Here is a 12,814-nt window from a genome sequence, read left to right as displayed (position 1 = left end):
CTCAGCTCTCGGCCAGGAGCTATACAGAGATGCACATAAGAAGAGAGTCCAAGGTGGTGGGAAAAACAGTCTGTTTTGGGGAAGCAGAGAGTGAAGCAGTGACGTGAAAGCTTCATTCCTGTTTGGTAATTAGAAAGATATTCTGCACTGGAGCCAGCTTCAGCTCCCTTGCTCTGCCAGGAGATGCTGTTTGATCTGCTTCTGGGCTCAGCATTCTGCATAGCATTAGTGTCACATCCCATCACCTCCACAATGTCATAATAAATCTTGTATCTGGCTACGAGCACTGGTGGTTTGCTCATGTGTGCACAGCTCAGAGAAGTGGGCCAGCACACAGGCAAACACGCAGTGTATGTTCTGAGACAGGCAGCCAAGTTGGGTCAGCACAGTAAGAAGTAATTTTAATTACCAATGCTTGAACTTCCTGGGCCCATTCCAGGCAGACCTGGGATCCCGCCTTGTCCATTTGCCCCATTTGGTCCGATGCCTCCAGGTCCGTTGAGTCCCGGCCCAACTCCATTGGGCCCAAATCCAGGAATTCCTGGAAAGCTCCCAGGGAACCCTGGCACGACTGGGAGTCCTTCAATGCAAAGCCTGCGGTACTCATCTGAAACAAACCAGCTGCCTTAGTGCTTTTCCAAGAACGTCTTAAAACCCCCCCGCTGCCTCCGCTAGAGTGCAGAGAGCAGAGACAGAGGGGTGGAGAGGCAGACGGCAGGTAGGGTGGATGCTGCTGGGAACAGCGCAGATGGGGAAGGAGGGCTTTCATGCTGTACACTCTAGACCAGATGATGGGGCAGCTTGCCAGGGTGTTTGGCAATAGCCTCTTGGGGTGTATTGGGCAGGTGGGACCACTGGTTCCCTTCATGCAGGAAAGGACAGGACACAGAAGGGTGACAGACTGGTGCTGTAAAGCTCCATCCTTCTCAGAGGAGGGGTTGCTGGTGATGAAGGAAAAAAGGCAGGGAGATATAGATAGCTACTGTGGTATGCCTTCTGAAGGCATCCTGATGTGTGGTCTCACCAGTATTTAGCCCCAATATTCAATTACGGTGGGAGACAAAAATTGCTGACAGGGTACAAAGAAAGGGATAAATTCTTGCCTTGGCTGAAGGCATCTGGCTTGCCTTCGGATGAACCCCAGGCACAGAAGCCAGCATGCCATGCAACATTCAATGCATTGCCAATTGCCAGCATCCCATGCAACATGATCTGCTTGAGGGTAGGAAAGCTCTGCAGGAGGATCTGGATAGGCTGCACCGATGGGCTGAGGTCAACTGCATGAAGTTCAACAAGGCCAAGTGCCGGGTCCTGCACCTGGGGCGCAATAACCCCAAGCAGAGCTACAGACTGGGAGAGGAATGGTTGGAGAGCTGCCAGGCAGAGAAGGACCTGGGAGTGATGGTGGATAGTCGGCTGAATATGAGCCAGCAGTGTGCTCAGGTGGCCAAGAAGGCCAATGGCATCCTGGCTTGTATCAGGAACAGTGTGACCAGCAGGGCTAGGGAGGTGATCGTCCCCCTGTACTCAGCTCTGGTGAGGCCGCACCTCGAGTACTGTGTTCAGTTTTGGGCCCCTCGCTACAAGAAGGACATCGAGGTGCTTGAGCGGGTGCAGAGAAGGGCGACGAAGCTGGTGAGGGGCCTGGGGAACAAGTCCTACGAGGAGCGGCTGAGGGAGCTGGGCTTGTTCAGCCTGGAGAAGAGGAGGCTCAGGGGCGACCTTATCGCTCTCTATGGGTACCTCAAGGGAGGCTGTAGCGAGGTGGGGGTTGGCCTGTTCTCCCACGTGCCTGGTGACAGGACGAGGGGGAATGGGCTTAAGTTGAGCCAGGAGAGTTTTAGGTTAGATGTTAGGAAGAACTTCTTCACTGAAAGGGTTGTGAGGCACTGGAACAGGCTGCCCAGGGAAGTGGTGGAGTCACCATCCCTGGAGGTCTTTAAAAGACGTTTAGATGTAGAGCTTAGGGAAATGGTTTAGTGGGGACTGTTAGCGTTAGGTCAGAGGTTGGACTCGATGACCTTGAGGTCTCTTCCAACCTAGAAAATTCTGTGATTCTGTGTGATTCTGTGATTCCTCTGGGTGTTATGTTGATGGTTTACCATGTCTGTGCAACCCTGGGGTATAACTAAGGCAGGGCAAAAGAGCCACAGGTTGGACCAGCAGAAGGTGCAGAGCCTTTGCATTGCACTTACCAGATCCCCGGACAGGGCACATTTCTGGAGTCTGACCAATGGCCCAGCAACGCCCCGAGTCACAGCAACACTGCATCTTGGTGTACTGGCCAGGGAGGTCCCCAGCACAGCGGCCCCCGATCAGAGCAGAGAAACATGTCCCAATCCGCTGGTCTGCAGAGAGGGAGAGAAGAAGGAGACACATTCAGAGGGGGTCATCATCGCACTCTTGGTCAGGTCCCACGGGCCTGTTCCCATTGGTGTTTCTTCTTGCTGTCTATTATCCTAATCTGATCTTCTATTCTGCCTCATCCTCCCAGATCGTGATGTTCTCCAGCACCTTCACCTGGTGCACAACAAGGCTGTAGGAGACAAGCTTCACCCTCTAGTATTAGATCCCACATTCCCATTTAGATTCCTATAAGCAGCCTGACCAAAAACAGAAACAGGCAGTAGGTTGGCAACACCTCTCCATTGGATTCTCTCCATTGCTTGTCGCCCTGAACTCCACAAGAAGGACAATCTGATTCTGGTTGAAATCACAGAGCAGAAAACAGATGAGATCCCCCACTTCATCTCATGTTTCCTTACCTTCCCATTTCAAATAAATTAGGTAATTTACAGGTGTCTCCTTCCCCTCAGTAGAGTTTCTGCACTGATGATAGCCGGGTCTGGGTTCCCTCACCCAACATACACCCTGAGTTACCAGCTGGGAGAGAGAAAAGGCTGAGGATAGCTGGTCCTCAAGAGACATCACTGCAGACATTAATCGTACCACCACTGGGCAGCGTGACTCATCCTCTCAGCAGGGGCAGATAAACTGTTCTGGAGTAAATCCATTATTCAGAAAACTGCATCCTGGGGCTGAGATCTCCATTCTTCAGGTTCCTCCTGACATTGGTGTCCATCTTGCTTATTTAGGTTACACTTGTGACCAAGGACTGTCCATTAGTGTCAATATAACTGCACAACCCTTCCTTTGTGGACAAAGCTGTTTAGCCTCTGCAGAAGTCTGGCAGATCTGATATTTGATTTTAATATACTTGAATTTTTTGACTGTGTTTTAAGAATGAAGTGCTCCAAAAAAAAAGTGTTTGAGGGACCATTTGGAGCCTCTCCATCACCTCCAAGCATGGAGTGGGACAAAGTCCCTCCTTACCATTTCATGTCCAAATATACTGCCTCAAAGGTAATTCAGACCTACTAACGAAATCTAGGAACCAAGAAGGCTTGGTGAAAATTGAAGGAAATGTATTTGGAAATATATTTTGGAAATTCATTATCATGGCTGAGGTACACAGAAAGCTGAGCAACACCCTCATCTGTTGACAACAGCACAGAGTTGGAGACAAACTAATCCAGACAGAGGGAGTACTGGGAAAAGGGAGCCTGGCTGTGCAGCTTAGTGACTGCAACCTCTAAAAAAAGGACAAATTTCAGCAATGTGCAAAGTGGGAGGTACTGCACCTCACTAGACCTTGTTCTCCTTGGGGACTTTGTGGGTGTAGCAGCATACAAGGCTGTAGGGAAAGTTCACTGTTGACTGCTAAACTGATGAAGGTTAGAGCTGCTTTTTCTTTGTTTGGTTTTCACTTGTAGCAGGACAGAACTGGCAGCCCAAGGTGGCAGCCCAAGGTGGTTAGCCACCACTTTGGCAAGGCTGGGGATCAAGGTTCAACACTTCCAGCAACAGCCAGTGATCCCCAGTGTTGTACTTGTTGTACTAAGCAATGACCCTCCCACAGCCACCACAGTCCAGTGTGGGCCTGCACATCTCAGGCAAGGCTGTACCTTTTCTTTCCAGAATGGTTATAAAGGTACGTGCCCTAAAATCCTTGCTTCCCACGAGGAAACACTCCCTGCTAGGTTCCAGCATCTCTCTGTAACCAAATGGACTGTTCCCAATCTCACACGCCTCTCGTCTGATGGCCTCCCGTTCCCAGAGGATGCCTGTTTCAGGTCATGGGTTAGTTCCCACAGCCTGGATGGAGCAGTAAGAACAAGCCCTGGATGATGGTCAAAGCCTGCAAGCACAGCCAAAGCCACAGACACCAAGCCTGGCAGTGGTGTTTAGTGTGTGTGGCTTCTGGACAAGGCCCAGGAGACTGAGGGTCTTTCATATGTCTAGCAAGCCTTGTCTGGCACCAAGCCCTTTAGGAAAACCTGGAATCTTCCACTCATTCATCTCCTGTCCTTGTTTCTCAAGTAAATTAACGAGGGGGAAAGTCTAGTCTGATTTGTCGTCTGTGCTTTTAGACTGAATTAGCCAGCAGGCTGACACTTTCCTGAAATATAACTAAAATTAATTGCATGGAACTGTTTGATCTGTGGGCTGTAGTTACATCTCTTCTTTAATCACATCTCGGGGACTTGCAGAGGACAGCAACCCCGTTTAAAGCCAGGGTGACTATACCAGCAGCTCTTTTAGTAACATTCTTTCAGCCATTCGCCAGCACCGAGTTCAACACAAACTGTTCCTCTAAACAGAAACGTTATCCACGAAAGAGACTTGCAGTAGGGCAGACAGACCAGGAGAAAGGAGCTTTGAGCAAGGGGATTGAATGCAGCACAGGAATAACTCCTAATCCTAGTAAAGCAAAGTACTAGCTATATGGATGTTTCGGTCATCCCATGTCCTTGATCTCTGGCAAATGAAGATGCCCAAAATCAATGCCTTTATCTTTGTAGGTTTTGGTGGCAGCTGCTGGTGTGTAGAAGAGGGTCATGTTTTCACAGCACCTTGATAGGTTGGGAGTGTTATTTAACATCAGCATGCAGCCCACTCTTATTCCAGAAAGCAGCCACTCACTGAACAAGCCAAGGCAGCATAGCGGGGACACTTGGAAAAGTTGAGTGAGCCCCTTTACCTCAAACCATTGGTGTGAATTTAGCTAAAAGCCACTTAGGACAGAGCTTAGATGAACTTCTAAATTGGAGGGTGGTAGTTTGGAATAAACCCTCTGGGCATTAGAAATAACAGATTTCACCCAGCCCTTCTGTTCTTCTATGGGATGCTTGCTGCCATAAAGGCAGTGTACATGGTGACAGCCAGACAGTTAACGAGCAAGAAGTAATTCAGAGAATGCAACTTCTCCTACAGACAGACACGTGTTGACAGGTTTGACAAGGCAGGGAGGTCACAGCAGTTTGTGTAATGGAGGGAATGGTCCGGCCTTTACTCATCTGGATGAACATTTATTAAATTCAGCTGTCTTTGCTGCAGTTTGTAATAATCTCTTTCAGAAATGAAGGTCAGAACCAATTGAAAACCCATCTGGAGCTGCCTTGGGCAGAGGCAAGGGTGGATGGAAAGAACAGTGGGTCCCTGCAGTCCCTCTATGACCTCTTGCAGGACCACCCACATGCTGGAGGTACCAGCGAAAGCCATCGTGTTTTTGTTCAGTCTTCCTCTGCAGCTTTTATGGGAACAGATTTGCACAGTAACCTTGGTAAATCAGATAATGCTGCAGGTGAGAAATAAGGTGCACGTGAGATTACACAGTGCACAGAGGTGGTGGATAGACCCATAGGTCTGTCAGTGGTCTCTGATTCAGGAAGGCTGTGGATGCTTTGTAAGGTCCCACCAGGAGTGATGCAGCAGGAAATTGAATTTGTTTTGCATATCATTTGGGGACAGAAGCAACTCCAAGATGGAACTGCCTGCTGTCTGGCAGAGTCTGCACCCATATGGCTGGACCAGCATCTCAAAGGCATAGGAGTGTCATGATGCCTGGGACAAGCAGTACACCAGGAGCTGCACTCTCTGGGTAACGGGTGATAATTCTTCATGGCAAGTCTCCATTCATGTCAGCGTGGACATCCTCTCTGTGATGGGCACAAGGTGACAAGGGTGTTCAGACATCTAGGAACTTGTTGGCTGGTTCAAGTTTTTAAGCAGCCAGTAGAAGAGATAAAAGTCTGTGCAAAGGAATTGCATACAGCAATGGATTCTCATAGCATACATACATACGTTTGTTTGATTTAGTCATTAGTAGTTTACGGAAGTTATGTGAGGAAAAGTGAGAGACTTAGAGAATGCAAATAAATTTGAAAACTTATTCCTAGTTGTTTCTGGTTTAAGGGAATAAACCCTTTTCTTGATTTTTTAAAATTTCATTTCTTTTTCTCCACATTTACCACATTCATTTCATCATAGAACATTTATTCTTCTTCTTTTTTTTTTTCCCCATCAATTCCTTTTTTTGTTGTTTGTAAATTCCCCAAGGATTGGGAAACTATGAAAAAGATCAGGGCAAAAGTTGCAAAGGGGCAAAGGAAAATGAAAACAAGGGGAAAAATATTAACAGCTTGCCTTTACCAGTGCACAAATATGAAGACAAGTATAAGAAGTTATTATAATGTTTTAAATTACTATTTCCCTTATTTTGCAAGTTTCATCCTGATGAAAACCTGATCTGTTCTTTGGAGGTGGGGTGGAAGCAGGCAGAGAAGGAGGAATAGGAAATACTGGTACTGCATCCCAGAGAAGAACTTTAGAGGGTAAACATTTCTTCCACTTTGTGTCTTGCCTTTTACTGAAACTGAGAATCTCAAGCGGCCAAAACCAAACAAACTAATGGTTTGAAAAAGGCATTTGGCTCTGACTATAAAAGGACCTGAGGGTGATTAACTCAGCAGGGAACTGCAACACAGACATCAGCATGTAGCCAGAGGACTACCACCCAAGAAGTCCAATGGTGTTTGGTTTGCATGGAAGAAAGGTGCAAAAGGAGCCTCATTCAGTGGTGAGGACACTCAACCAGGACTAAGGATGTCATCACATGTTCTCAGTTTCTGGAAACCTAACCAATTTCACTCTTGTCTGGGTAAGATTAGTATAGATGGCGGTGTCCATCTCAGTGGCAAGTGACGTGAGAACAAAGGAATAATGTGTGCAACTCCCACTAAACCAATATCCATGACACACCTTGGCCACCAGTGCCACTTCTGCTGTCTCACTGAAGGAAGGCTGCAGTACAAACAGGGAAGCTCTGGATTATCAGAAGGCAGTTTCTTTGTTGGCAAGTGATATAGTAAATTCACTCCCTCCCTGGCTCCTGGCTGTTCACTGTTTTCTAAACTCACCTTCCAGTTTAACTGTTTTAAGCCTGAGGTATAAATGCATCCTTGAAATAATTCCCCTTCCTCTTTTCTCATTGTTGTCCCCAGCCAAGGTCTCACCAAGTCATGGACCCCCTTGTCCTTCTGGGCCTGGACATGATGGTGCTCACCAGAGGGCAGCAGGAGGAGGATGGGAATCCCAGTGACTATGGAGCCCTTCTATACCCTCAGTCCCTGAAGGTATCTGGGAAGAGCTCCCCTTGGCAGCATACCCAGTTCCTTTGACCCTTTAGGAAGTGCTGAGAGCTGTTGAGGGGCTCTGCTCATAGTCCCTCCAGCTCCTTCTTAATCCTTTTGAGCCTGTGACCCTCACACCACTTCCTTTTTGTCATTTCTCAGTGTCATAAATATTATCTTTTCATATTTCATCTTTCCTGTTCTCTCCCTTCCTGGAAAATGACCAAAGAAGCCAGAAAGGGTTCTCTGGGTAGGTGAGGCCCTCAGTGACACCCTCACAACCTCTTTTCAATCTCTCACAGTCTCTCTTTCAGAGCACTGCTGTCCTATCAGGAGAAATGAGCAAAGAAAGCAATGTGCAGGACTGCTGGCTTGCACTGAACAAGGGAATACCACGTGCATGACTGGAAATGCATCCGAACATCCATTTTACTCATTTGAAAACTATGCTTTTAAGCAGTTCTTGAAAAGCAAACCATTGTACAAACAAGGCTCACAAACTGCTAGAGCAGATTCTTCTGCTGCCTGCAAAGCACTGAGCCTGTCTTTTACAAGCATAAATGAATGAAACTGTTGTGAATACACGTGGAACTGGATTCTTTGTGTCAAGCACAGATGGTTGAATCATTCAATAAATGTTCATTTCAAATGATGACAGACTTTCTCCAGCTACGCCGCTGTTTGCATTTTACTGGGGAAGGCAGCTAATGAGATCTGGGATCAACTCAAACTCAGTGTCTTGCTGTTTCAGCTGCAAAAACTACAGGAGATTATTCAAATGCAATAAAAAGGTGTTTACTTTTCTAAAAAGGGAGGGGAAAGGGATGGGAATATATGAAGTTTGCCACCATAAAATCTCCACATACTCAGTGTGGGTGCTCCGTGATATATAAAGCCGTATGTGGTCATTTTCAGTCTAAACATCTGAGAGGTGGTGGTATGACAATCTCTTCTGCTCTCTCCTGATGCTTTTCTTGTTTTAAGGGTGTCTACATTATTTATTAACTTTCAATTTTACAAACTATTTATTTGATTTATTTCATAGGATGTAAATAGTGGGTTAAAACTCCCAAAATGAGCACTAAAACCCCGTCAACCGATATAAACAGGGTTTATAAAATATGGATTCCACTGCAACAGCACCCAATGGTAACTGTGTATTTTGCCAGATAAAATATTGTTCGTCCCAAAATATGACAGCACGCTAGCAGCATTTATTAGCTCAGGGAAATGGCTAGAGCATGATGTATTGAGTTTAGATCCAGTCATAGTCCACTGTAGCTAACTAAGCTTTGGACTATTTTTAAATTTGGTCTTTCTAATTTTATTTAGTTCTCTTTACTTGAAACATTTGGTTTCAAGGAAAGTAGAGAAATGTCCATATGACTCATAAGACAGCCATCACACCCTCAAGGCTTATGGAAGGGCCTGGGAAACAGGGCGGAAAAGAATTTCATTCTTTTTAAAACCTACCAGGTGCCCAAACAAGGTGAAACGTATGTTATACTTTATAACATTTTCTTTCTGGAACTGGAACATGATTAATTTTTATTCCAGGTTCTAGGGATATAAAAGAGCTTGGATTTTTATATTTATTTATTTTCTTTATTAATTTCCAGGACTTTCCACAAAAAACTGTGCCTGACATTTTCCATTGCACTAACAATGATCCTTGCCAAAGATCCTTGCCTTTCCTGTAACAGTTCCTCTTTACAGATCCTTGCATCCTTGCGTTTCTAAAGGCAAATTAAGTTTCTGAACAGAAAGACAAACCCTGGGGTTCCTTTTGACTAAAGTAACTGCTCCTGCTGAAAGCAAGTAAGTAGAGATCTGATCTATTTATCATAGATACTGTTGTCCGTTTCAAAGAGAAATGGACCATCAAATATTTACAAGACTTGGAAAAGAATTTTGATCTGTTAAACATGCAAGATTCACTCCAGGCTCTGTAGTCTGGAGGCAAAACAGCTCGTAAGTCTGGGGAAAGCTTGCCTGGACTTGAGCCAATTCTGGAAAGCTTTGAAATACAGGCATCTTGAGCCAAACTAAGAGTGAACAGGTATGTTTGAGCCTGTTAAGTGGCACACACTGTCCACAACCGAGCCCTTCATGCAGTCTGCAAGACTGTGATTTCCTTATGGGCCTGGAAGTCATTTTGTTGCCAGAAATTGGATATTGTGGGAGGAAGGTGGGCTACAAGGTAGTGTGTAAGAGCTTACACAGCAGCCTTGTAAGCCTGCAGGCTCAGCATGTGTGCAGGAATTGGTGTCTATAGTGCCCTGTGCCATGTTTGGGAAGCACCTCTTTCTTTCCAGTGACTACAGAGGGAAACCAGACAGCCCGCTCAGTGCAAAGCAACTCAGTCCTGAAAGGTTGAGTTCAGCGCAGTGAAATGAGGCCAATTGAGTCCACAGTCCAACTGCTTATTAGCTTGGGGCAGTAGAGATTTATGAGCCATTACCTGTAGTCTAAACAGGAAGAAGGAGGAGATGACAAAAGTCACCATTTATTTGCATTGGTTGTGCAAACATTTGGAGTGAGCTTTCCTGCTCCTTCACCTCTGCAAAGCAAGTGGATGAATGTGCAGCTGCAGGGTGTTCCTGTAACTGGGCTCCTCTGATTCAGGAGAGCTTACAGGCTTCTCCTTGGACCTTCACACTGTGGCATACACTGTGCCTGCAATTCAGTCACAGGGGGACTGCTGATATCTCTGTCTGTCTGACATTTAACGCAGTTAAAGTGATAGGATAGGAGCACAAGGGTTCTTCTTCAAGCAGACCACTACCCTAGCCAGACACCTTCTATCTCAGTCCTCTTAGTGTCCCTAAGCAGCCTCCTGTGAAACACTTCAAGCACTAAGGCATCTGCAGCCCAAGTTATTCTCTGTGACTTGGAGATGGGGAAAGCCCTGGTCCACAGCAGCCAAGGAGGAGAGCATCAAAACCTGTGACCAGGCTGGACTGTAGCAGCACATGAAAGGACAGCACATGAAAACCAGCATTTTACAGCTATTGCATGAACGATGACTTTCTGAGATGATTTTCAAATAGCTATCATGATGTGAGTTCTGGATTTCAGTGTAACCTCTCTCTACGTCAGTGGTTGTGAGAGCTATCAAGCGTCTTACCAATGCAGCGGGATCCATCCGGGCTTGTCATGAAACCACGCGGACATGTGCACACGTAGCTGCCTGCTGTGTTGGTACACTCACCACCATCACACACGCTGGAGACTGCTCCACACTCATCCACATCTAGAAAAGAACAAACCAACAGTGATTATGTTTCTTTGCAAACCATCTCCTTTCCTACCTGCAGTATCGATCCAGGACCAGAGTTGGGAACACACAGGCCAGCTGCTGGTGTTAAGGACTGTTTTGGGATGATTGAAACCCTTAGTGGACTCCTAGCAGTGGATTGGTAGAGAAAACAAGACTCTCCAAAAGAGTAATTCAGAAGGCTTCATGAAGGCATCTACCTATCTCCACTGACAACAGAGGTCTTTAGGTAGGTTGATCTAAAATGTTCAGCTCTCTGGAGCACAAAGGAAGCTTTAGGACAGAAACACATCTGTGTAAGTGCCTGAACAGCTGTTCTGAAGGCAGAGATGCTTCTGAAAACATCATGTTTTTAAAAAGCACTGGACACCTACAATATTCACAGAATTTTTCCATACAGGAGGGATTTGGTTGAATTTTAAGACAAATGTGTGTACTAGACCTGTGTACTAACAGTAAGACAGAATACAATGTGTGATACAACTTCCTTCTTTCCTGGAAGTGGCTGAACATCTACCTACTGATGGGAAATAGTGAATTAACTCCTTGTTTTGCACAGCTTTCGTTTTAACTAGTAAACTGTTCTTATCTCAACCCACAAGTTCTTGCATTTTTACCTTTTTGATACTCTTCCCCATTGCCCTGGGGAAGAGTGAGCAAATGATTATGTGGGGCTTTGCTGCCTACTGGTTTAAACCATGACACCATGGAAAATAAGGACATTATAGTAAGATTTTGTCAAAGCACAACAGCTATGCTCAGGCCTCAGAGAGGCCAGGCAGCCTCAGTGCCCAAACATATGGTAATGATTGCGGAAAGATTACCAAAGCACTGAAATTCAGAGAAAACCACACCAATGATGCAGCTTTTACCATTTGAACTTACAGTGTGATCTGCCTAGTGTGGAGATAACAGCATACCTCCACCACAAAATGAACACAAAGACTAGCCCCATTGCCAAAGGCCTGGCTACCTGAGCCCGGATGCTGAAGAAGCTCCGACAGGAGCTTTTCGCATCCACATCTCACTGCAGAGCCAGATTCTTCCCTCTGTCTCTCTTCCCCATGTTTCCTTCCCAATGCAGCTGATGTCCCTGTGAGGAATTCTGTCTCCAAGCAAACATCTCCCTGCTCCCCATGCACCAAAATCTGCCAAGTAACCATCAGTCCCTCCGGAACTTCAGGCAGAACATGTTTTTTATCCTAAGGGAAAGCACATAATCCAATCCCAATGACTTACATTGGGCCCTGTCAAAATGAGTTTCTACACACAATTCTCCAGCTGTGCCTGAACAATTAGGGATTGGATTATGGTTCTGTAGAGTCAGCTTTTTCATTAGACTGTTCGTAGAAACCAGATACTAATGCCTCATGAAGCTGTTCACACCTGTGAAGATGACAGGGAAATACATCCATGACATCCCACTCTACACTGCACTAGTGTGGCCTCATATTGAGAGCACCACATTATAAAACAGCACATAAAACTGTTAGAGAGCACCTAAAGGGGGGCTATGAAGATGGTGAAGGGAAGTTCTAGAAGGGAAGACACATGAGGAGTTGCTGAAGTCACTTGGTTTGTTCAGCCTGGAGAAGAGGCTGAGAGGAGGCCTTATGGCGGCCTGCAGCTTCCTGATGAGGGCAGTGGAGAGGCATGTGCTGAGCTCTGCTCTCTGGTGACAGCAACAGGACTGGATGGAATCTGCATCAGGGAAGGTTAAGGCTGGATGTTAGGAAAGGTTCTTCACCAAGAGGGTGGTTGGGCACTGGAGCAGGCTCCCCAGGGAAATTCATGGCATCAAGCATGCTGGAGTTCAAGAAGTGTTTGGACAGCGCTCTCAGACATATGGCCTGATTTTTGAGTGGTCCTCCAACCCAGGAGCCGGACTTGATACTTGTGCATCCCTTCCAACTTAGATATTCTATGATTCTATAACCTGCTCCATTCACTTAGGCTTAATTTTATGCATAGAAATATAAAACTTCACATGAGTGGTGATTTCCCGGACTTCTAATTTGTCAAGATCTCTCTTTAAGACCTCTCTACACTTAAGGGAGTCAACAGA

The 12,814-nt window shown here is 46.1% G+C and overlaps 1 protein-coding gene across 1 annotated transcript in view; it reads right to left on the bottom strand.

Annotated features, from left to right (window-relative positions):
- Window positions 1–12,814, bottom strand: part of LOC311219390 (fibrillin-2-like) — a gene marked incomplete at both ends in the record, with an annotated part of 114,671 nt that overhangs the window by 39,933 nt on the left and 61,924 nt on the right. The window contains 3 exons of the mRNA XM_084302510.1: window positions 410–607; window positions 2,196–2,348; window positions 10,600–10,725. Coding sequence (XP_084158636.1) covers window positions 410–607; window positions 2,196–2,348; window positions 10,600–10,725 — 477 coding nt within the window. The remainder of the gene's footprint in view (window positions 1–409; window positions 608–2,195; window positions 2,349–10,599; window positions 10,726–12,814) is intronic.

The sequence above is a fragment of the Netta rufina genome (assembly GCF_964035555.1).
Source record: "Netta rufina genome assembly, chromosome: 28".
Taxonomy (NCBI): Eukaryota; Metazoa; Chordata; class Aves; order Anseriformes; family Anatidae; genus Netta; species Netta rufina.
This window is presented reverse-complemented; position numbering and strand designations above follow the sequence as displayed.